The 24850-nt window shown below is 42.2% G+C and overlaps 1 protein-coding gene and 1 long non-coding RNA gene across 6 annotated transcripts in view; one reads left to right on the top strand and one right to left on the bottom strand.

Moving 5' to 3' along the window:
- Positions 1-205: 205 nt before the first annotated feature.
- Positions 206-7751, top strand: LOC119867174. Its single transcript, XR_005382907.1, has 2 exons — positions 206-3345; positions 6545-7751. It is a non-coding gene; the product is annotated as an uncharacterized LOC119867174 (long non-coding RNA).
- A 1710-nt stretch (positions 7752-9461) lies between these two features.
- TMEM150C (transmembrane protein 150C) overlaps positions 9462-24850 on the bottom strand; it is an 85456-nt gene continuing 70067 nt past the window's right edge. For all 5 annotated transcript variants that reach the window (XM_038582288.1, XM_038582287.1, XM_038582284.1 and 2 more), the window contains 4 exons: positions 24699-24766; positions 17022-17149; positions 14286-14463; positions 9462-11679 (listed from right to left, as the gene is read on the bottom strand). In XM_038582288.1, coding sequence (XP_038438216.1) covers positions 11471-11679; positions 14286-14463; positions 17022-17149; positions 24699-24766 — 583 coding nt within the window. In that variant the 3' untranslated portion in view covers positions 9462-11470. The remainder of the gene's footprint in view (positions 11680-14285; positions 14464-17021; positions 17150-24698; positions 24767-24850) is intronic.

Genomic DNA, 24850 nt, shown 5'->3' with positions numbered 1-24850 from the left:
AGGGAGAAGCAGGCTCCCTGCAGGGAGCCTGATGCGGGACTCCATCCTGGCACTCCAGGATCACACCTGAGCTGGAGGCAGATACTCAACTGCTGAGCCACTCGGACGTCCCTATTTATTTATTTTTTAAAGATTTTATTTATTTATTCATGAGAGACACAGAGAGGCAGAGACACAGGCAGAGGGAGAAGCAGGCTCCCTACAGGAGGAGCCCAATGTGGAACCCGATCCCAGGATCCCGGGATCACGCCCTGAGCCAAAGGCAGATGCTCAACCGCTGAGCCACCCAGGCATCCCAACATTTGTTCTATTTAAGGGCATCTATAATGTGCCCTGGATTTGCTGTAAGGGGTCAAAGTCCTACTTTCCAGATACATATGTTCTTGGGGGAGGCAGCCTAAATAAACGGTGAACAACATAACACCAAAGCCACGGAGATGTGGCCAAATAATAAACGTCTGTTGATAGATAGCCTAGACAGAGCTCTAAGTTTCCAATGTTAGGGAACAGGCTAAGGAAAGAAGCCAGCAAAGGAGATGGAAATGGATTGGGCATCGAGGAACAAAAACCAAGAGTGGCAGGAGAGCCCCGTGATGAAGGGGGTGCTCAGGTGTGTCAAATGCTGGTAAGAATTTAAGTCAAGGTGCAAATAGCAGTGGCCCTTGGACGAGATAAGCGCAGTGTCTCGGGTGGTGGGAACAAAAGTTGAGGGCATGTGAAGCTAAAGGTTTATCAATTTTGTTTGTAACAATTTTATTTTCAAAGAACCAACTTGGCATTTTATTTATTCCCTATTTTATTTATCTCCACTCTAATTTTTCTGTCTTGCCTTCTGCTTGTTTTATTTACGTTTAGTTTGCTCTTGTCTCGTTCCTAAAGGCGGAAGGTTATGTTATTGCTTTGAGATCTTCTTTTTCAGTGTAGCCATCGCTTTAAATCTACCTCCCAGCACTGCTTTCCCTGCATCCTGTAGGTTTGGTATGTTGTGTTTTTGTTTTCATTGTCTCAATAAGTATTTTCTAATTTCCGCTGTGATTTCTTTTTTGGCCCACATTGGTTGTGGAAGAGTGTGTTGTTTAGAGGAAAAGAGGGTGTTGTTTAGGTTCCTCGTGTTTGTGAGTTTCAGAAGTTTCCTTCTGTTAACTGATTGCTCCTTTCATGCCATTTGCTTAGTGAACATACTCCCTATGATTTTGATTTTTTAAAATGTGTTGGGATTTGTTTTGTTTGCGTGTGGTCTGTACTGGAGAATGTTCTTTGTGCACTGAAGAAGAATGCATATTTTGCTGCTGTCAGGCAGAGTCATATAGGTGTTTGTTAGTTGGTTGAGAGTGTTGCTTCCTTCTGTTGCCTGACTCGTCTTGTGTCTAGTTGTTTTGTCCATCACTGAGTGGGGAATACGGAGTTCTCCCTCTGTTACTGTTGAACTATTTCTCCCTGAATTTTGTCTGGTCTTATTAGATACACACCCACCTTTGCTCCCATCTGGCTTTACTCTTCCCCTGCTTATGTAGGGTCCAAAGAACATCTTGTACCTTGTGTCCCCATCACTAGATTTATAATTACGGACCCATGTAGTGTCTTCTAAATCAGGAGGAAAAAGAGTTGCAAACAACAAATACATTTATACCTTTTTAAAAAAGATTTTAAAGAGACACAGAGAGAGGCAGAGACATAGGCAGGGGGAGGAGCAGGCTCTCTGTGGGGAGCCTGATGTGGGACTCAATCCCAGGACCCCGGGATCACGCCCTGGGCTAAAGTCAGACGCTCAACCACTGAGCCACCCACACGTCCCTGAATTGGGTTTCTTAGACCCCTCACCTCCACCTCTCTCAAATTCGTGTGTTGAGAAGCCCTAACCCCCCTGTGACTATTTGGAGATAGGACTTTTAGGAGGTCAAGTTAAATGATGTTATTAGGGTGGGGCCCTGATCCGATCAGCTTGATTATCTGTATAAGAGGAAGAAGAGACACCCAGGGAGCCCTCACCAAAAACAAATCAGTCAGAACCTTGATCCCGGACTTCTCCACCTCCAGAATGGCTAGAAAGCAAACTCCCGTTGTTTAAAACACCCTGTTCGTGGTGTTCTGTTATAGCAGCCCCGGCTGACTGATACATAGTTAGGAGCAGAATTCCCAGTGAATGAGGCTCATTCTTCTTCTGGTCCTCTTTCCCATGCCAGAAATACAGGCTGTTACTTTCAAGGCCACCACTGAGCTGGGGTAGGGCTAATACACCACAAAGCTCTCTGTTTGTACTGAGTCAGCTGTCCTTTCTCCATGAAGCATTCCCCTGGTTGCTGTGAGCTTTTACTCAGTTTCCAGAATTCCGAAAGAGTTGATTTTGGCCATTTTTGCCAGGGCATAGGTTGGTGTTTTGGAGGGAAGTTCTTTGGTGTTCCTTACTCCTCCACATTTTCACTGCTGTCCTCACATATGCTCTTTAACACTGGGACTTTGACACTCCTCCCACCAAGAGGTGGGGGCCTGGGTTCTCCCACCTTGAGTCGGGCGGGGGTGGGGGGGGGGTGGTTTGCTTATGACTGCTCCAACGCAAAGGACAACAGAGGTTGCTTTGATTCTTCAGACTAGGTTATAGAAAGGCTAGTTTCCATAACCTTTTTTCAGGAGCTGGGGTCGGAACACTTGCCCTGGGGAAGCCAGCTTCCACGCTGCGAGGAGAGTCCAAAATTCATGTGGAGAGACCAGGTCGAGAGGAACGAGGGCCCCAAGGTGACAGCCAGCTTCAGTCCTCAGACATAGTAATAAACAGGCCTCCAGCCCTCAAGTCTTCCAGCTGAGACCCAGACCTCGTGGAGCAGAAGTGAGCTGTCTCTGCCGTGCCCTTACTATGCCACAGCACCTGCAAGCATAGTAAATAGTTATTTTATGCTGCTGCATTTTCCAGTAATTTGTTCGGCAGTCACAGCAGCTGGAACAGTCACCTGGTGAATTAAACGGTGCCACACCGTGGACAGACTTTTTCATCCCTTTCAGTATAGCTGGGCTGTGAAAGGGCTGTGTCCTTTCAGTAGCAGTTAGTGATTGTCTCATTACTCACACCCACCCCTGGCAGTGACATCTCTTGTTCTGCTAGATTTTGCAAGTGTCCCTATCTTCCCAGTCATCCAGGCAGTAAGCAGAGTGTGTGATTTTTTCCTTTCCCTTTCTGTTCCTGACAGGCAACCAGTGATACCTATTGTCTTTCTCCTAGGGCCACACAAATTTGTTCCTTCCTTCACAGCCCTAACGGAATCACAGATATGATATGGAATTCCTCTGTCATTTGAGACCCCTGTCTCCTACGAGGGCAGTGCAAAAGGTGAACCACCCAGTCTGTCTCAGGTACACCTCAACCGACTCTGTTCCTGTGTTGGGTCCAAGGCCTTTCCTCCAGGTCCTCTTAACTGTCCCTGGTTACAAATCTAAATTTGGCTTACAGAGATCTAGTGGTATCAGATATTATTCTCATATTGACTGTCAGATAAGTCTGTTTGTTTTGCTTTCTCTGGAAATACGCAACAACATACAGCTTTTTCTTTTTTTTTTTAATTTTTTTTTAAATTTTTATTTATTTATGATAGTCACACACAGAGAGAGAGAGAGAGGCAGAGACATAGGCAGAGGGAGAAGCAGGCTCCATGCACCGGGAGCCTGACGTGGGATTCGATCCTGGGTTTCCAGGATCACGCCCTGGGCCAAAGGCCGGCGCTAAACCGCTGCGCCACCCAGGGATCCCCATACAGCTTTTTCTTTGTCCTGTCCTAAACAGCATTTGTAGGGAGACTTTTAGATGACCTTAAAAATCTGTTAACCTGCAGGGTCACCTGAGCTTCTTACCTTAAAAACATGAAATAGATGCAGTTTTCATTAAGTAAGGACCCAGTTATCCCCACTATTTTATTTTTGAATCCCCACAAGAGGAAATCTGGTACTGACAGAGTTTGTATAGGATTCTTTCAGGCCCTATTTAGAATGTGGGTCTTTAATGTGTACATATTACAGTGGACATTATAAGAAATAACCCTTTTTATAATCTAGAACTTCTTCCAGACACAGAAAGCTATTTGCTGTGAGAAGCAGAACAATTGCATTCTATGAAATCTCACTACATTACCATTGTTTCCTAAATGCCTTGAATGTTGCGCAGCTCTTTTTTTTTTTTTTTTTTTTTTTTTTTTTTGAGACAGAAAGAGAGAAAGAGGATATGCGAGCAGGGCGGGAGGAGCAGAGGGAGAGGGAGAGGATTTGAAGCAGAATCCATGCCCAGCACAGAGCTGATGTGGGGCTCCATCTCAGCCTTGATATTATGACCTGAGCTGAAAGCAAGAGTTGGATGCTTAACCAACTGAGCCACCCAGGCGCCCTGAGCAGCCCATATTTAAAATCTTCAAAAAAAAAAAAAAGAGGAAAGGAAAGGGGGGGGCCACAACCAGCCATTCATTTATCTTTAAAGTATTTATGAAGCACCTAACTCTGTGCCAGGCACTGTTTTAGTTGCCAGGTATGTGACAGACTTGGGCCTTGGGCTCTCTAAGCAACAGAAATTGACAAGAGGCCAGAAGGGAATTCCCGGCAAGGCTTTTATTGGGACTTATGCACAAGGAGGACAGCATAAGGAGAAAGTGTCTTGCAGGCTGACTCTCAGACCAAAGGCCAGGGAAAGTGTTCAGAGTGGCTGAGGTGGGAAAGGACTAACGTCTAAGCACGTTGGGGCGGGGGATACGGAAGGTTGGGCAGACAGGCATAGTGGACAGAACATGCTTCTATGTGCATCACATGGCTCTCTAGCATATAAAGTCTCCACCCTGGGCATGTTTTTTTGTTTTTGTTTGTTTGTTTGTATTATAATGAGGGAGGAAGTACGTGAAAGTTCTGCAGTGAAGTCCATCTTGGCACAGATTGATTTGGTCCAGTCTTCCTTGTCCCTGCTTTCAGTGAGCATCCTCCCTTCACATTCCTGCAACATCTACTATTCAAGGGGCATAGAGTTTTAGCTGTCCTAGAAGATGTATACTCAAAGGGCATAACTATGTGGGAACATTGGATCTGGGTGGTTAGGGTTGAGGGAATCTGAGTCCAGGCCTTTCTCTGCCTCAGGTACAGAGCAGGCAAAAATCTGTGTCTTCTAAAAGAAAAAAATCCCTGCCCTCATAATGAAAGAGTAATAAGTAAATAATGAGATAATGAAATAAGTAAAATGTGTAAGACAGTGCTATGCGTGTCAGAATTTTAACTAATCACAGGACCGTGTTTATATAAAATGCTATCAAGCAAAATAAAACTGGAAAGAGCAGTAGCGCTGGGTTGGGCTTGAGGGAGTTGAATTTTAGCAGTCAGGTGGACCTCAGTGAGAAGATAACATTGGAGGAGGTGAAGAAAGTGAGACACAAGTATCCAGGGGAAGATCGTATGGGGCAGAGGTTTCAGAAATTGCAAAAGTCCTGAGGTCAAAGCACACCTGGCTGTTGAAGGAACATAAAGAGGCAGAGGGAATGAAAGGTGAAGAGACGGTCTTATTGGCCCTCACAGGCCATTTTAGTGATTGGGATTTTTGGTCTAAGTACAAGAGAAGCCACTGGAGGATTTTAAGCAAGGGAGTGATGATCTAATTTAGCTTTTAACAAGACCATTTTGCTGTGTTGACAGTATGAAGGAAGCAAATTATGGAAGCAGAGAGACCAATTTCTGTAGGCAATTATAAAAGTCCATGAGAGATGGAAGTTGCTTGGACCGGAGGATGGCGGTGGATGAAAAATTCCAGAAAAATTTGAAGATAGGGCAGACTGGATTTCTTGACAGATGTGGGGTGTGAAAGAAAGGAGTGATACTTTAAGATTACTTAGAGTTTCACTCTGAGCAACTGAAAGATAAGTTGTCCTTAACGTAGATAGGAAGACTCTGGGAGGAATGAGTTTAAAGGAATAAGATTAGGACTTACTAAACTTGAGATGACAAGCGGAGATGTCACAAAGGTAGTTGAATATACAGGAGAGAAGTCTGGGCTGGCGAAGTTGGGAGAGGTCAGATATGGCAGTATTTAAAACAAGAAGACTGGATGAAGTCACCAGCAGAGTGAATATAGATAGGAAGGAAAGAGTTCCAAGGACTAAGGCATGGGACATTCCAATGTGAGGATATCAGGGAGGAGGCCCAGCAAAGGAGGCAGAGGTGCGGACAGTGAAACAGGCAAATCAAGAGGGAATGATTTCTTTCTTTTTTTTCTTTCTTTCCGTCTTTCTTCTCTTCTTTCTTCCGAGAGAGCATGAGCAGAGGGGGTGGGGGGTGGGGGCAGAGGGAGAGGGAGGAGGAGACTCCCTGAGGTAGGGCCAGGACTGGAATCATGCCGGATGCTGAAGTCAGAAGCTTAATCAACTGAGCCATCAGGTGTCCCGAGAGGGAATGATTTCTGGTGAAGAAAAAGAAAAAGTGAAGAAAAAGTTTTAAGAAGAGAACGGGGACGGGGTTGATCAAATTGTGAAGTACTGCTTATGGGTCTAGATAAGGTCATTCAAGAACTAACCATCATATGTAATATTCCAAGGTCTCTGGAGAACTTGAGTAAAGCAGTTCCACGAAGTGGTAGGAGCAAGAGCTCCAATGATTGGACTGGGTTCAAGAGAGAATTGGAAGAGCGACCGGAGACAGCAGCAAGTAGGGACTTTCTAAAAAACTCTTTTTAAAGTAATTTCCGCATCCAACATGGGGCTTGAACTCATGACCCTGAGATCAAGAGTTGCATGCTCGACTGAGCCAGCCAGGCTCCTGGGGACTTTTCTTTTTAAGATAGGAGCAATAAAAAGCATATTTTCTGCAGATGAAAAGATCTTTGCTTTTCCAGTGAGGGACCTAGCCTTCTCACCAATGCTCCCTTTTTGGACTTCATATTTAGATATTTGCTGTTTGTTGGAGCCTTCATTCTGAAGAGTATAATAGGGTATCTAAACTGATACGAAGTTGAAGATTGTGAAATGAAATCCAACTTCTTTCAGATGCAGACTGCTTCTCTTCCCCCAAACTGGATCCCCATTGCTTTGGGGGAGACAACGGAGATGTGGTCAGATGTTCAGTAGAACTGCATTTCTTTCATTTATTATTTGGGTGGTTCTTCATACTTGTGATTTGGTGCTGTATCTCAACTCCATAGATCGCACCTTTCCCCTATTTCTGTAGGATGATGGTTCTTCACTGATTCTTCGTTTTCTCTTGCTTCAAAGGAACGACAATGACCAAAGAAGTCTTAAAAAACGTAATGTGAACCCTGTGGCAGTCACTAGGCTGTTCACAAAAATGTTCCTCCCATCTCAGCACACGGTGGGAGAGCGGCTCTCACGGAGGACTGTGCAATGTGCCCTAACCAATGAAATGTAAGCTAAGGGATGTTTGTCGCTTCTAGCAGAATCTTTAAGAACAGTTAGCAGTCTGCCACACGTTCTTGGCTGTTGCCATTTGTGGTGGAAGCATGTGTGGATGAAAGCCTTTATCAGCCAGGGTCCAAGTCATATTACCCTTGCCAACTCTGGATAGACATCTAGTATGAGAAGGGAACTTTAGTTTTATTCATTTTCTTTTGGGACTGCAAAACCCATCCTGCCCTGACTGACACAATGCCTAAGCAAAAATGAACTGCTGTTCTGGTGTTCCAGTCTCCGTTATAACCAGCAGACTACCAAGTCTAGGATATGCAAGTTTTACTTTCCTACACCAGGAGCAAAGAAAACCCAGTAAATAAAACAGTTGGTAAAAGTTCACCTCATGGTCATTTTTCCATTAAATAAAAAACGATGGAAACTTTAAAATGTTAACATTATTTAAAAGATATTTCTTCCCTAACTAGGATGAACTTTTCTTCAAGAGACCTAGTTGGACTACCAAAAGGAAGTTTAGTTTATTTCAAACTTTGCTCTTTGGGTCATCTGCATTAGATCCCCGGGGTGTGGAGGGGTGCTGATGGGGAGGGGGGCTGATGCTCATTCTAAATGCAGATTTTTTGGTCTTGGCCTCTGGGAAGAATCCTATGGTTCTTAACTCCTAGGAAATTCTGTAATCTTGATCTTGATTTGTATGTGTGGTATAATACAAAAGTATATTTGGGCTTTGCTCTAGGTTCCTGCCACAGAGCTGCTAAAACTCTTGAAATTTCCTGATAGGAGTGATTTTTGTTATTTGTAATGAGTGCAGGTTTATGCTAATGAGGTAGGATCTGGTGGGGCCCCCAGATACCCTCAGGACTGTGCTGGTCACCAGAAAGACCAAGTAATTAGACCACCTGATCAACCTCTAGAAGCAGATGTGGGGGAAGGTGCTGGAAGTTGAACTCTATATAGACTCTCGAACAGGGAGGTTCAGAGAGATTCCAGGTTGGTGAACTCATGGAAATGTTGGGAGGGTGTCAAGCCCCTGCATCCTCCCTTTCCTTGCCCTGTAGGTCTCTTTCATTTGGTTGTTTTTGAGTTCTATCCTTTATAATAAGCAGGCAAATGGAAGTAGTATTTTCTGGAGTTCTGGGAGCCATTCTAGTAAATTATCCAACCTAAAAGGGAAGCGAGTTCCCTTCTAATTCCCTGCCAATTTTACAGTCAGGATGTACAGAAGTGTGGGTAACCTGGGACTGGCATCTGAAGTGAGTGAAGGTACTCCTGTGGGACTGACAATAACTCTGGGTAGTATTAGAATGGAACTGAATTGAAGGACATCCAGTTGGTGTCCAGAGAATCAGAGAATTGGCTGTTGGTGTTGGAAAACACCCTAGAAATATGCTACCAACATAACACTGAAGTGTATTTTGTTTTTTTCTTAAATATTTAATTAAATAATTTATTTAAAAAATATTTTAAATTCAATTTGCCAAAAAAAATTTAAAAAAATATTTGCTGACATAACACCCAGTGCTCATCCCATGAAGTACCCTCCTTAGTGCCTGTCACCCAGTCACCCCATCCCTCCACCCTCCTCCCCTTCTGCAAGCTGTTGTTTCCCAGAGTTAGGAGTCTTGTGGTGAGGATGTAGAGAAAGGGGAAGATTTTATTTATTTATTTGAGGGAGAGTGAGAGAGTACGAGGGTAGGGAGGGGCAGAGGGAGAAGAGAGAGGGAGCCCGATATGGGGGGCTCCATCCCAGGACCCTAAGATCATGACCTGAGCTGAAAGCAGACCCTGAACTGACTGAAACATCCAGGAGCCCCCTGGGTTCTTTTTGGTTTTTGTTTTGCATGCATGTGAGTGGGGAAAGGGAGCAGAGAGAGAGAATCCCAAGCAGACTTCCTGGAGAGCACAGAGCCAGGGTCTTAGGGTCTCAATCCTATGAACCTGAGGTCAAGACTTGAGCCAAAACCAAGAGTCAGAAGCTTAATGACTGAGCAACCCAGGCATCCCACTGAAGTATATTTTCAATAGAATGTCCAATGGAGTTTACACATGCTTCAATATTACAGTAGAAACATTAGTGTAAGAGACAAATCATAAGTCTGCATAAAAGAATTTTATTTAGTGGTCAGATCCCAATGAATAATGCCAGTCATTGCTTGATTCTGTTTAAATGTGCTATTTAGATATACTCTTAAGAAAGTGTACAGTGCATCACCAAAAGCTGTTTAATTTGGATTGTGTAGAATAAGATAAAACCTCACAAATCTTTGTTTTCTGGTAAAATTTTTAAAATATAAAAATGAAAAAACAAACCCAAAAGCAGTATTCAAAAATAATAAATGTCACCTTGGATTATTTACAGTAAAATGCCTTTTTCCTAGGAGAATGCTCTCTGCTTGATTTTTTTCTCTCACATTTCACCTATCACTCATAGGTATCTGATCCTTCTCTAGGATTTCTTCCATTCCTGCCTTGCTTGAAACAGTCATCTGCTCTCTCATCTTTGAGTCTTTCTCCGATACTCCTATTTCCTATGCTTAAATTCCCAGTAAATCCATTTAACAGACATTTGTTGAGCACCTACATGTGCCAGGCACTGTGCTGGGAGGCAGAGAAAAATACAGAGATGAAAAGTCATAGACTGCTTCCTCAAGAATCTGAGTTTGGATTGAATTAAAAAACAATGTTTTTCACATTATATTCCACGAGATCCCAGGCTCCTGTGAAGTGTATCTGGTGACTTCTTGAAGCAAAGTGCATTCATGGAGGGTCTGTCAACATGGCCCACTCCAGGGCATTTTGAACTTAGAATTTTGCCCTTTATAAAGTACAGTCTCAAAGCCTGGACTAGAGCTTGCATTCTAAACTTCGAGGCTGGAAAGCGTATGTTGGACAGTAGGGGATCAGCCATGCCAGTTTGTTTTGGGGTGAAGGGTAGTCTTTTAATTGGTTTCTACAAATTCCAAGTATGAAAAAGACCTTAACCCCCCGCCCCCCACTAAATTTGAGCTATAGATACATATAAGGAAGGTCTCCTTTGATCTGGACTTGCAACAAGATGCTCTAAGACTCCTTTTATAAATGTCCAGCAGAGGCTCTTTTTATTAGCCTCCACAAATACTTCTTTGTGCTTTCCTGTGAACATTTTCTTAGCTTTGAACATAAAAGCAGCAAATTAAGCCTGTGGGTCACCTTTTTTTTTTTCCCTTTTTCTTTTATCATGGTTGAACCCAAAACAAGCTCAGCTCTTGCATTTGGCTTACATCTTCTTTGTCCACGAGGCCTTGAGAGACCTATGGTGATTATTACTTAAAGAAAAAAAAGAAGGCAAACCATGAAATATAAAACAAAAGCCGTACATAGCATACTATGGAAGCAAAAATGAAACCATGCCCTCTCTGCCCCCATCTTGTTCCATGCCCTGGCAGACCACATCCCTACAAATATTCACATTTGGAAATATTTCTCAGTCACAGTAAAGTCCAAATCATGGTGGTGGGTTTGTAGCACATTCCTTTCATTGACTCCACATAGCCGACCACCGAACAATGATGAAGGGAGTTTTGATGGGCAAGTTCTTAACCCCATGCCTTTCCATAGATTACACAGGGTCACATCTCTATACAGTCTCCATCCAATTAAATGATGCTCAATCCACTCAAGAGTATAAGTGCCAGATTCAGAACTTCCTCATGAGCTGGTTCTAAGCCCTTTGGATCTGAAGGCAACTTTGGGAGTTGGCATTATTCCCATGTTTCATTTGGCCCGCCCTACTCTTGGTAGGGTGATCACGATGTCTGAAATATGTGAAGAGAATGAGAAGAGTAGGGAGTCTCAGGAGAGAGAGGGAAAAGAAAAGTGATCATGCACAAGCTTCTTGCTCCATCGTGCATATATTTTCAGTGTAACAGTGTGTATTTCGACACATAAGGGCTTGTGCTTTTTAGTTAAAGAAAGAACTTGCCCTGAAAAGCTCATTTGGCAAATGTGGCCATGAACATGTGTGTAAAATGTGTTAGGTTGTGTACCAAGTCCTGTGGGTGTGTCCTCCTGGCTCTTCCCCCCCATCACACCCACCTCCTCAGCAAGGAAAAATGGGTCGGTTACACCTGGTCGGTTTGATATTCAGAAGCTTCAGACAGGCTTTCTGAGAAGCTTAGGAAATTCTCCTGGTACTCGGAGCAAACAATCTCGTAACGGTAATGCCGGAACTCCACAGCAAAGGTGCCAAAATAAGACAGGAAGCACATGACCAGACCCCACTGGACCCTGGCTGCATACATGTGGATGCCCTGGGCCATGAGGATGAAATCTGGGGAGGAGCAGTCAAGGAAAGTACTCCCATCAGCCACGTTAAAACCACGCTCTTTTCTGGACAGACAGGTTACAAGAAAAGTCTCACTCTCCTCCTTCATTATCAAAACTTAGTTTGACAGCTTGCTGAACACACCACTTGCATGAATAATACGAAACAACAGGACTGAGCTCTTCCTTTGTGCCAGACATGCTTCTAGGCGCTTTCATGGAAAATCTAACTTAATCCTCACAACCACCCTATTATCCATCAGTTCATTTAAAAATAGGGAAACTGAGGCCAAATGGTTAAGTAACTTGCCTGAGGTCTCATCACTTAACTGGTAGAGCTGGAATTCAAATACAAGGACTCTGACTCCCAGGCCAGGCATGCAACTCCACCTACCACCACCTAATAAACTGTGAGATCAGTAAGAGGATTAAAATTCCAAAAAATTAGTTGAGCAGAAAAATTAATTTATCTTTTAAAAAATCACTGCAAGTGACTGTGGATTCATAATCCTGATTCTATCTGTAGAAACAATTCCTGAACATATCAAATGACTCACATATCAAATGACCTAAGCATTGTCTCTGTAGTGCTATTAGTGATTAGTATTAGTGGCCCCTCTTCCTCGTCTGTCTAGTTTTCACTATTAAAACAATAAACAGGGCAGCCTGGGTGGCTCAGCGGTTTAGCACTGCCTTCAGCCCGGGTTATGATCCTGGAGACCTGGGATCGAGTCCCACGTCGGGCTCCCTGCATGGAGCCTGCTTCTCCCTCTGCCTGTGTCTCTGCCTCTCTCTCTCTCTCTCTCTCATGAATAAATAAATAAAATCTTTAAAAAAACAATAAACAAATGAGACTCCTATGCCTGAATATATATGGAGTGTACACGTGCACACACACCAGTATACATGAGGCAGGAGCTGGGAGGAGAACGTTTCAAAGCATGCTTCAGTAAAAAGCCAAGAGGCCAAGGACTAAATACATTTTTTAAGAAAGCCCAGAAATGCTCCTTTGGAATTAGTTCTATCTTCAGAACTTAGACTTAAAATCTTGGGAAGTTTTCAGAGAGTAAAAGAATACGGAGACACTACTTCAGCCAAACTTTGCTCTCCAGAGAAGGCCTGGATCCATTCACCTGGGAACCAAATGTTCAGAATCAACACGGATCAGAATTATTTGATATAAGCTGAAAATGCAAAATAAAGTCTGTACACACTCTTCTGATTGATGACTCACAATACTGGCAAAGCATTATTAGGGCTTACGCTAATGGGGAAGGGCTAAATCTTCAAGTAACTGGCAGAATTCGGACCTTTTTACTCATAAAATATTTTGTCACGTGGCTAGCAATCAGCATGATTATTGGCTTGATTTTCCAGTCCTTAAATGTTCTCTAATGTGTGCAAAACTTCAAAAAGTGAGGAAAGAAGAAATAAAGACCCCAAATACTCCAGTAACTACAGGACATCTCTCAACCATAAATGTAGGCGAGAGGGTGTGGTGGTTAAGAGTTCACACTGCGCCTGAGCGTAAATCGAGATCACCACATGGCATATGACCTTGGGCAAATTAATCTGTCCTTACTATTCTTACTTTTTTTTTTTAAGATTTTATTTATTTATTTATTTATTTGCTTATTTATTTATTTATTTATTGGAAGAGAGCTAGCAGGCAGGAGCAGAGGGAGCAGCACAGGCAGAGGGAGAAGCAGACTCCTCGCCGAGCAGGGAGCCTGAGGAAGGGCTGAGCCCAGGACCCCGATATCACGACCTGAGCCCAAGGCAGACGCTTAACTGACTGAGCCACACAGGCACCCCAGGCACCCCCGTCCTTGTTAAATTCTTACTTGTTAAATGAGGATTAAAGGAGTTGATACATTTAAAGTGTTTAGCATAACGCCTAGCACCTGGTAAGCGCCCAGTAACTTGGCAGTACCTGCAGAACCTGCGGGTTTGGGTTAGCTGTACATTGCAGCCGCCAGGAGCCTCATTCCCTTCCTCTCTTGGTTGCCCTGAGCTCACAAGATCTCTGCCCCACCTGATGAGTGGCTGATCTGATTGGCTGCACTGGAACTGACCGGCTTCTATTGGGTTCTATTGGGCCACCGTGCTCCCTGCCTCCCTGCCGGACTAGTCCCCGCGGTGGTTGGGGTTAAGCTTTTCCTGGTTTGTCCGCCTGTTACTGAACGATAAGTCGAATTCCAGGGTGTGAGGGAGGAGGCTTGGCACATTCTCCTCTGCAAATTAAATTACACGAAATAATAAGGCCATTAATACAATCATAAATTAACTTTTTTTTAAGATGGAAGGGGAAAAAAATCACAATTTTCATTATGCATTCTGGGTTTTTCATCAAGGGAAGCTTTTACATCATTAATGATAAAGAGAATGCATGACACCATTCCTACAGATAAAAACAATTTTGAGAAGGCATGGCTTGCTTTATTTTTAGTTTTCCATCTCCTCTTTGGCATAAAAAACAGGTCTCTTCTCTTTTGTCTAAGATTCTGAGATAATCTGACAGTACAGCCTAATCTATCGGAAAGGTAATTTTCTCATCTACGTATCTGTGTTTTAATCCCACTGCCAAAGAACCTTTTCACATTCAAAGGATACAGAGGACCACACAGAGAGTGATAGATGCTGACAGAATAACTCGTGGAATTCCAACTTTCCGTCCTTCGTTCTTGATGTTGACTTTGAGTGTCAACGCAGCCTGGATCCAGCAGGTCAACGTGCCGAACCCAAAGGTCAAAGAAGTTCCGACATTATGGATTTCTTCATCATTTGTGAGCTAAGGGGTGAACAGATAATGACAAGGAGGCCCATTTAGAAAAGACACGATGGCCATTGGAACACCTGAGGGAGAAAAAATAAGTAAAGTGATGTCTCAATAATGGGATGATAGGTTTTGGAAAAAGCAGAGTCCTTCATCTCCACTGGCTCTTTGTATCTGTTCTCAAATGGTCTGAACTCTGAGGGGAGAAAGGTTTTGGTACCTCCAAACCTCAAAATATTTGTCTAGAATAACCACTCAGGCAGTGGTAATCTATTCCTTGGGTTTATCTTCCAGAAAAGTGTGGAAAAGTAAAAGAAAAAAGCAGGTCAGTTACATGGAAAAGAGAAATGTCAGTTTCTACAAACATGCACCCCAAACTTTGTTTTCCAGACTAAGAAATGAGACCTGGGATCTGGCTGTGTATTTACTGATGGGAGAGGACCAATTCAAAATGGGTCAAGATTTTACTGACATAGACAGCTAACAACACTTACTCCTGCAAGACTGGCCTGTATAATGTGACCAATTCAATGTTACTGGGATTTTGTTTTATTTTCTTTTTATAGTAAGAAAATTGCCACCTAATAGCTTTTTCCATATTTATAGACCCATTAAAGGACATTAGTGTTTGAAGATTTCTGGTTAAGGCTTTTATAGAGGTAAGAGGTTAAAGGAGACCCATTTGGGTTATTTCATTTGAGGGTTAAAGACATAAACTCTCCAAATCATTACCTACTGATGTAAAAAATACACTGGTCACTTTAAGAAAATACTGGTCACTTAAAACATCTTTAGCAATTACATATTTTTTAATTACACATATAAGAAAATAAAATCTATAGTTGAAGAGATGGCTCTTACAAAATGGTAAAATATTTTTTTGAATTGCCATTGTCTTCAGATGTTTTATTGTTTGACATTGCTGTGAGAATGGTTGCATCACATCAATATTGCTTTCCTTTCACAATGTTTTCTATTGTTTTTGGCTGTAGTATTTTTTCCTCTTCTTTGGAAAACACATTTTCTCTCTTAGCTAAAAAGACATCTTTTCAAATCTTACTTTAAACAACAATTCCTCAAATTAAATTTTATTTCTAGGAAATTGGTTTTCCATGCTCTACATAGTCTATTCATTTATTATTTTAAACTTAATTTTAAAAATAGATTATATAATTACATGGTTCAAACTTTACAAAATTTGTACTGATGGAAGATTCTGTCTCCCGCCCCCACACACTAGCCACTTGGTTTCTTCACAGGCAACTAATTTGTTGTTTCCTGTGTATTCTCTGTAGATATTCCAGAAAGTGTTCATCATATGTAGTGTCATCGTTCATGGTTTTGAATATTTGTGGTTCACCAAAATCTCTTTAGGAAAGAACAAGAGGTACTCAGTAACTTTCATCCAAGCCCTTGTTGAGAGAATTGATAGTGAGCACTTTACAACATGCCAGCATCTGCAGTACAGATAGGCAGTAGCAATTCAATAAATCTGGCTTGACTTATTGGGATGACCTATCTGTCAAATGACCCATCAATTTGAAAATAATTATTCAGTTGCTATTCTGTGCCAGGTGAAGTGCTGGGGAAAGAGTTCCTGGTTTAATGAATTATCAGGACTAAGGGTTGGAACGAGACACAGTCTTAGAAAATCCAATACCATATTTTTTTGAATGCTTATGCTATTTGGATTTCACTCCATCGAAAGGGAAGGAAGTGTCAGGATTGGTATATGACTGCAGGGAGGAAGTTTCTCACCATGGTATAAAGCACAGGTTGGAGGACACTGGGAAGGTATTGGAGGCATGGCAATCAGACAACTACTGTTCCAGTGCGGGGGTCTCCTTGTCTATCTTACAAACGGAGTCATTTGAGTCAAGAGTTGGATGATGGTATTGGCAAGGGAATTTTTTTTTTTTTTAAAGTAGGCACCATGCTGGATATGGAGCTTGAACTCATGACCCAGAGATCAAGACCTGAGCCGAGATCAACAGCCAGATGCTCAACCAACTGAGCCACTCAGGCATCCCTGCGGAAATTATTCTTAAATATTGTGACCCTGGGCTTCTACATTTCTGCGAAGAAGAGTTAGTGTTAATGTATCTTTATACAGGTCATAGGTGTTCTAGAGAAATTCTAGGTTTTCAAACTTGATTCCCATGTGAGCTTGCTAATATGAAGTACAAGCTTTTATCCAAAAAGAATGTTCAGTGTTTAGTTTTAGAAAGGCAATGATCCTCTTATTTTTCCAGAACGGTACATTAGGAGACAATTTGTCATGAGAAAAAGTATAAAGCACTTTAAAATCCTTTGCAGAAGATACATGGCTATAGTAGTAGCTACCTCTCCCCATGGCTGTGCTGTACTTTCAAAGCATAGTGAGCACCTTCACTTCAACATGAACATACGTAGCCTGGGCTGAAGACTAGAAGGACTGGCTGCTGGAGAACCCATGCTCATTAGGAACCACTATTAGCATTATTTAAAAGATTTGTGCAGAAGCAGTGGCCATGACAATCATATAGGCAAAGGGTGAGAAGGAGGTAAAAAAAAAAAAAGGCCAAATAAAGTACCTGAAAATTACCAAGTAAGGTCATCCCAAAGGAAGCCAGACACAGCGCCACCAATCCACTAATATTCAACCACGGATTTAAGACCTTGGGCTTCAGTTGTATGAAGCGTAGAACAGCTACCACAAGAGCTGGGGATAAAATGAAATGTTAAAATGCAAAAATCTAAATCATACAGCTAGACAGGCAGTGTTCTAAAGCCCGTGTGCAATATTAAACTTTTCGCCACGGTACTTTTTTAAGTCTCTGAAGGGGCAGATTATTTTTAAAAGAAATTTTTCATGCAATGCTTACAATTATTTGGACGTTTTATTATGCCTAACCTGGGGGAAGCAGAGAGGAGTTGAAGCAGCAGCGCTGTATGTTATTCAAGTGATGCAAGGATGACAGAGCTGCCACTTGTGTTGTTCTCAGAGTTTTCAAAAGCAAGGTCAGCAAAGGACACATTGGCTTAGAAGAATATCACAGAGGCCTGACACGACAATTAAGACAGGGATGTGACAATTCATGGCATGAGAACTCACTAATTCAACCACCTTCTAGTATAACAGTGTTAGAACAGACACAGCAGGAAAACATGGGGACGAAGACAGGGTTCCACATCTAGACAAACTTGCTGGTCCCTGTGCCAGAAATCATCCCTGGGGATAGGAAGGAAAAAGACGAGGCAAGTGTACAAATCCCTTGATTACTGGTTTATTCTCTCTTCCCTCTAATTCTATCTGGAAGTGACCATTGTCAAAGGACGAGGATCGTTGATCTAAATTAGAGCAGTTATAGTAATTAAATTGTGAAATATGAATTTTAACATAGCAGATGCGGGGGTTTTGTATGTACTAAAAACCATGCTGATTATATTAAGAAAGCTCAATTCTTCTATGATGTTACTGACTTTAAAAGACCATCTTTTGAAGCAAATTTTTATGGGAGAGTCAGAGAATAAAGGAATTTACCTAGATTTAAACCTGACCTTTCTCTTTTATTTTTTATTTTTATTTTTTTAAATTTTTATTTATTTATGATAGTCACACAGAGAGAGAGAGAGAGAGAGGCAGAGACATAGGCAGAGGGAGAAGCAGGCTCCATGCACCGGGAGCCCGAATGTGGGATTCGATCCCGGGTCTCCAGGATCGCGCCCTGGGCTGAAGGCAGGCGCTAAACCGCTGCGCCATCCAGGGATCCCTAAGTTTTATTTATTTAAGTAATCTCTATACCCCATGTGGGGCTCAAACTCACAACCCTGAGATCAAGAATCACATATTCTTCCAACTGAGCCAGCCAGGCACACTTCAAACCTGACTTCTAAGAGTGACCTTGAGGATGGTCCATACTCAAGCCATGAATATAAGAATGCCCTTTTATTAGTTGCTTAGTGCAGGGGTATTTTCATGTTTATACAAAAAGTTGGGAGAGGTTAGTCTACAAGTAAGAGAAATAAAGTGTTTGCAGTTAATATAAATTATATACATATAAGGAAATGCACTTACTACTTCCTAAGACGATTTATTTTGACATTGAGGATTAACAGGGAGGACAATTAGAAATTCAAGAATTACCTATTTATACAGCAATTAAGTAGGTAATTATCTGCTAAAGGTTTTTATCTTCATTATAGGCCCTTATTAGTAGTCATTAATAAAGGAAATCCATCCATAAATTTAAATTTCCTACATTTGCTGAATTTCATAGTTTCAAGCTACAAAGTGAAGCTCAGCAAGTTGATTTTCAGTTCCAAGTACCTCTGATCAAAGATTGGTAAACAACTTGGTTGATATTTGGATTTTAGAAACAAAATAGTAAACCATAATTTATAAAATCTCAAATTGTTCAACTCTGATTTAGCTTTTAGTATATTTATGTTTCATCTAATTCCCACTAGCAGTCATAGAATTTATAAATGATACTTGATTTGAAAGAGTTCCAAATCTCATGGTTTGAGGGATCTAGTTAGAACTTATAATATATCTGATGTCTACTAATAATAACAACAAGTATTCCAGAGGATGAAAATAATCAGCACAACTTCTTACTACTTTCTGGATGGGAATAGGGGGAGGAAGTGGAGAGGAAAGATCCCAGATAAGCCCTCTAACACAAAGAGATAATCAGATGAAGAGTTCACTAAATTAAGACCCGAAGCTTCAACACAAGGCACCATGGGAGACACTTGCTATTAACTGTATATGGATATTAGAACATAATGACAAAATACCAAGACAGCACATTTCATTTCTTTTAAAAATGACTAGTGAAAAGTATTACTCTAGCAGCTCTCTGGATGTCATTTAGTTTGGAGGGATAGTTCTAGAACTTTGGCTGAAGCCCTAAAACCATTGCTGAGGAAGACACAGATGGCTCTTCATGTTGACCTCTTCGGTCCATTTGTGTGGAGAGGAAGAGGCTCAATGGCCATTTTCTGGGTTACTCACTTCTCTCCAGTAAACATAGGACATGTATCATCTTCTGGTCCCAGCACTGCCAGCCCTCCTACTTGTAATATGATGATAAATCATTTTATCATGAACAGATGATGAAATTAAGCAGGAAACAGAATACCCACTTGGAGACATGAATCCAACCCAACACTCCCAACTTCCAGAATGGCAGTCCAAACACCACACTCTGCCCTCTTTGCCTATTAACACCATTATTGATCAGCTCAGACTAAGCAAAATTTCCTTTAAAAATAGATTTGATTCGGGCAGCCCCGGTGGTGCAGCGGTTTAGCGCCACCTGCAGCCTGGGGTGTGATCCTGGAGACCCGGGATCGAGTCCCACATCGGGCTTCCTCCCTGGAGCCTGCTTCTCCCTCCACCTGTGTCTCTGCCTCTCTCCTCGCTCTCTCTGAATGAATAAATAAATCTTAAAAAAAAATAGATTCGATTCATTGGGGGGCACCTGGGTGGCTTAGCGGTTGAGCATCTGCCTTTGGCTCACATCGTGATTCTGGGGTCCTGGGATCAAGTCCCACATTCGGCTCCCTGCATGGAGCCTGCTTCTCCCTCTGCCTGTGTCTCTGCCTCTCTCTCTGTGTCTCTCATGAATAAATACATAAAATCTTAAAAAAAAAAAAAAAGATTAGATGGGCACCTGGCTGTCTCAGTCAGTAGAGCGTGGAATGCCCGGTTGTGAGTTCAAGTCCCACCCTGGGCATAGAGGTTACACTTAAAAAAAAGGTTCTAGTTGAACTTTTAAGGTGGTGGAAATTATAAGCTTCTAGTCTTTTAACAGTTTTATTAACAGGTTTAATGGAGGCAGATTCAAATTATCAATTATAAAGTTCTTTTCAACCAAGTAGTGATTTAATTATACATGCTTGAAAATGACTTCTGAGCAGTGGGGCGATTTCAAAGCTGCCTTATATATGCTGACCAATTTTTACCACATTGATGTTCTGATTGGTTTCTTGGTTTCATTAAAAATTTTAGTTTCGGGCAGCCCCGGTGGCTCAGCAGTTTAGCGCCACCTTCAGCCGGGGGCGTGATCCTGGAGACCTGGGATGGAGTCCCAAGTCAGGCTCCCTGCATGGAGCTTGCTTCTCCCTCTGCCTTTCTCTCTCTCTCTCTCTCTCTCTGTCATGAATAAATAAATAAAATCTTTAAAAAAAATTTTAGTTTCACTAAAAATTTTATCAACAGTTTTAGAAAAGATTTTAAAACCCATCCTTAAAAAAATAAAAAATAAAACCCATCCTTCCATTGTTTATGGTATTTGGAATAGTCCTTTGCCATACAAGTATCTTTTATTTATTTATTTATTTATTTATTTTTATTTTATGATAGTCACACACACAGAGAGAGAGATAGAGAGAGAGAGAGAGAGAGAGAGAGGCAGAGACATAGGCAGAGTGAGAAGCAGGCTCCATGCACCGGGAGCCCGACGTGGGATTCGATCCCAGGTCTCCAGGATCGCGCCCTGGGCCAAAGGCAGGCGCGCTAAACCGCTGCGCCACCCAGGGATCCCATCTTTTATTTATTGTAAAATAACACAGAGAGTAGAATAATTGCCTATTTTCTTTTTTTTTTTTTTTTAAGATTTTATTAATTAAACAGAGACACAGAGAGAGGGAGAGAGGCAGAGACACAGGCAGAGGGAGAAGCAGGCTCCATGCCAGGAGCCCAACATGGGGCTCGATCTGGGGTCTCCAGGATCATGCCCTGGGCCAAAGGCAGGTGCTCAACTGCTGGGCCACCCAGGTGTCCCAGATTTTATTATTTTATTTGAGAGAGAGCAGCCCGCAGAGACACTGCACGTGCATGAGTGGCGGGAGGGGCAGGGGCAGAGGGAGAAATAGACTTCCCGCTGAGCAGGGAGCCAGATTCAGGGTTAGATCCTAGGACCCTGCAACCATGACCCTAGCAGAAGGCACATACTGGGCCACCCAGGTCCGTCTATCATCTATCATCTATCTATCTATCTATCTATCTATCTATCTATCTATCTATTATCTATCTATCATCCATCTTAAGAGTGAGCTCTACATCCCATGTGGGGCTTGAACTCACAACCCTGAGATCAAGAGTCACATACTCTAGGACTGAGCCAGCCAGGTGCCCCCAGTTGGGCTTTTAAAGTTCAAACTCAAAATAGCAGCTCTTCATTGTAGTTCTAAACTGGTGCCTGGCCAAATCCTTTCCTTATTTGTTTAGTTTTATTGTTTATGCATCAATAATTCCTATTTATGACTGCAGTAGAACACGGCAATCAATGTGTTTTGGCTGAAGGAGGGGGAGTAGCTGCTATTAGGTGACAGAAATCATTCAGCTATCAGCTTTATCCTCACAACCTGTCCAGAGCAGAAAAGAATATTCCTTTCAAGAAATATGTCTTGGTTCTCTTTTAACCCCCTTGGGGGAAATAAAAATGTGGATTCAGACAAAGCGCATAACTAATTGTGTAAAGAAAATAATTGAGTGGATCTTTGATTCTATCAACAAGACAGAAGATCTTAGCGAACTGATTTTAATAAATGCTACACGGACTCATTTGTAGATTGTAAATTATAATCTAGACGGCAGATTATAAGCAGTGATTTATAGGCAGTCGAGGTTGTTTCTTAAAGTCGGTTATGCCGTCTAAAGTAATGGGCTGAGACCTAACAGGGACTGGCCTGGGGAGATGAAAGCCTTCTCCTTTTTGAGTAAGAATCATTAGTAAATGGATTCTTTTTCACTCCCAGAGTTGATAAATAAATAATTGTGGGCTTCCTCCCCCTGAACACTCATCTTCATCAGTTTTGTGTCTACCAGATGGTATTAAAAAGGATGGAAGATAATAAAGAATAAACACTGGATATACTGTGATACCTCAGAGGGGCAGCTAGTAAAGGCTTTAAGTGCTTCTTGCTGGAACAGGGGGAGGACCAGAGAATAAGATGATGACAAGAGTCATCTGGAGGAGGGGAGCTTGTTTTCGTAACTTCGTTTTTGGAAATGCTTTTGTAATTAGTTAATCATAAGCTTTATAACTGGATAACTCTGTAAGCTGTGCAAATTGGGATTTTTAAGATTACAGGCTAAAGACGATTGGGAAATATCAATTCATCTCAAGAATATGAAGGAAGTAGTATGTGGCTTCCAACATGTTCACTGGTTTCTTTAAAGCCCAAATGGAGGACAAACAGCTTGTGACAGCTTTTTAATAAGGGCAGTCTCCTGTGTGTCGTGATTAGATGAGGTGGTATTTGCAAAGCACTTAGCATTGTGCGTGGAATATAAATGACTGCTATTAATTATTGTTATTATTGCACCCTGTGGGGGATGATCATATGAGTAGGTACCAACCTGCAGGCCTGTGTGTTGTGCCTGCAGGCAGACTGGGAAAGGTCCCTGACCCTGCAATTCGAGATTCTCCCTTGGGGCTTTGGGTTCTGTTAAACGCAAATAGCTTGTTAGCAGTCATTTATGCCTTGGTGTCAAAAGTAGGAGAAAAAAGTGAGAATTAAAGCTGGTGGTGGCTGAGGCTGAGGGCGGTGAAGACAAAACTTGACCAGCCAGGACTGACAGTGCTGCCCACATGGGCACCAGCTGCAGTAAGGACTGCCTTTCGCAGAACTGGGGTCTAGCTGGGGTATGAAAATCCTGCCTACCAAGGGCATGATGAGAAGAGCTTCTTCAAAGATCCAGCAACTTCAGCATTAGGGTTGTACCTGACATACTCCTTGGCAGTGGCGCAGCAGTCCATGCCTTCCAGATGCTTCCTGCCTAGGCAAATGGGCTAATGTTGGGGAAGCCTGGGTGGTGACTCAGGCTTTTGACCCAAAGAGAGTTAGTTCCAGGAAAGGATCCTTATTAACTGCAGACAGGCCCCCTCAGTGTGCTTCTTGTTGACCTCACAAATTCAAGGGGGGGCCTCTTGGGCCTCCCTGGGAACATTCTCCATGTTTCTCATCTTGTGAGCCTTCTAAAACTAAGATTGTGCCTGTGTTGCAAGTTGGACCAACCATCTCCCTTGGTTTTCCAGTGAGTTCTATAGGTCTTTTCTTTTCCTGCAGCAAGCATTAAAAAACAAAAAACAAAACAAAACAAAACAAAACAAAACAAAAAACCCTTAAGAATGAGTACAACTGGGCAGCCCCGGTGGCGCAGCGGTTTAGCGCCGCCTGCAGCCCAGGGCGTGATCCTGGAGACCCGGGATCGAGTCCCACATCAGGCTCTTTGTATGATGCCTGCTTCTCCCTCTGCCTGTGTCTCTGTCTCTCTCTCTCTCTCTCTGTGTGTCTATCATGAATAAATAAATAAAATCTTTAAAAAAAAAAAAAGAATGAGTACAACTTTTTCGGGTGAGGTTCTACATAGATGAACTAACAGGTCACCTCTCTGGGGAACAGGTGCCACAAAGGCTGAAATTCTCACCACCCATTTCCAGGAAAACATTGTTGAAAAATTTAGCTGTCACTGGCCCATCCTCCACAGCATGCCAACGATGATCTTAGCTGACCCTTTGAAAGACACTGAGGAGACTGGCCTTGGGAAGATTAGGTATGCAAAGGCGATGTGGAAAAGGATAGAGAGCTTGGCTGGTTCCCTCGATCCTCAGAGGGAAGCACTCACAGAACAAACCATGGTCTTGGGACACTAAAAGAAAAGTACGGAATGGAGACTAGACCTGAGTACCAAAGGTCTCTTCCTTTTTTTTTTTTTTTTTAACCTATATCTCCATCTGCCATCTTGGTATGCATATATATGTATAGGAGACGGTGTCACCCATGTTGATGCTGACCTTGAGATTTAAAGGCAGTGTGTACACACATCAATGTTTATCACAAAGCCTAGGCATTTGTCATCCTTGCCAGTGAAGATATAAATAAGGCATTATTTTTAACACAAATGTATTTTACAGTATTGCATTCTCATGTAGGATTTTATGGCACGTGAAATATATTATTTCCTGTGGCAAAAGAAATAAAATCAAGAATACACTGAAATGATAAAGGTGACAAAGGAAAGAGAAAAGGTGAGGTAATCAGCGTGAACATAAAACTACGAGAAAAAAGACCCTCAAAATGAAAAGCCAGCTTCAGCATATTGACTTGATATGATACCAAATTATCAGCTAAGTCCATCATGCTTTCTTTTTTTTTTTTTTCCCCCCACCGTGCTTTCGATGTGGGTTTGGGAGTATTTAAAATAAAAAAGAAATGTACCGAAGCCCATAAAGTATTCTTTCCACTCTTCTTACCTAGGAATGCTGCCATGTTCATAACTTGACTAAACACACAGCTGGCAGGAGGTTCGTCACCTGCAATACTTGAAAATTATGACACGGTTTATTATTATTCTATTAAAATCTGTCACTTACAATGGACTGAATGTCTGTGTTCCTTCAAAATC

Source organism: Canis lupus, chromosome 32, assembly GCF_011100685.1.
Source record: "Canis lupus familiaris isolate Mischka breed German Shepherd chromosome 32, alternate assembly UU_Cfam_GSD_1.0, whole genome shotgun sequence".
NCBI classification, from domain to species: domain Eukaryota; kingdom Metazoa; phylum Chordata; class Mammalia; order Carnivora; family Canidae; genus Canis; species Canis lupus.
The sequence above is the reverse complement of the archived record's forward strand: the minus strand, read 5'-3'. Positions and strand labels throughout refer to the sequence as shown.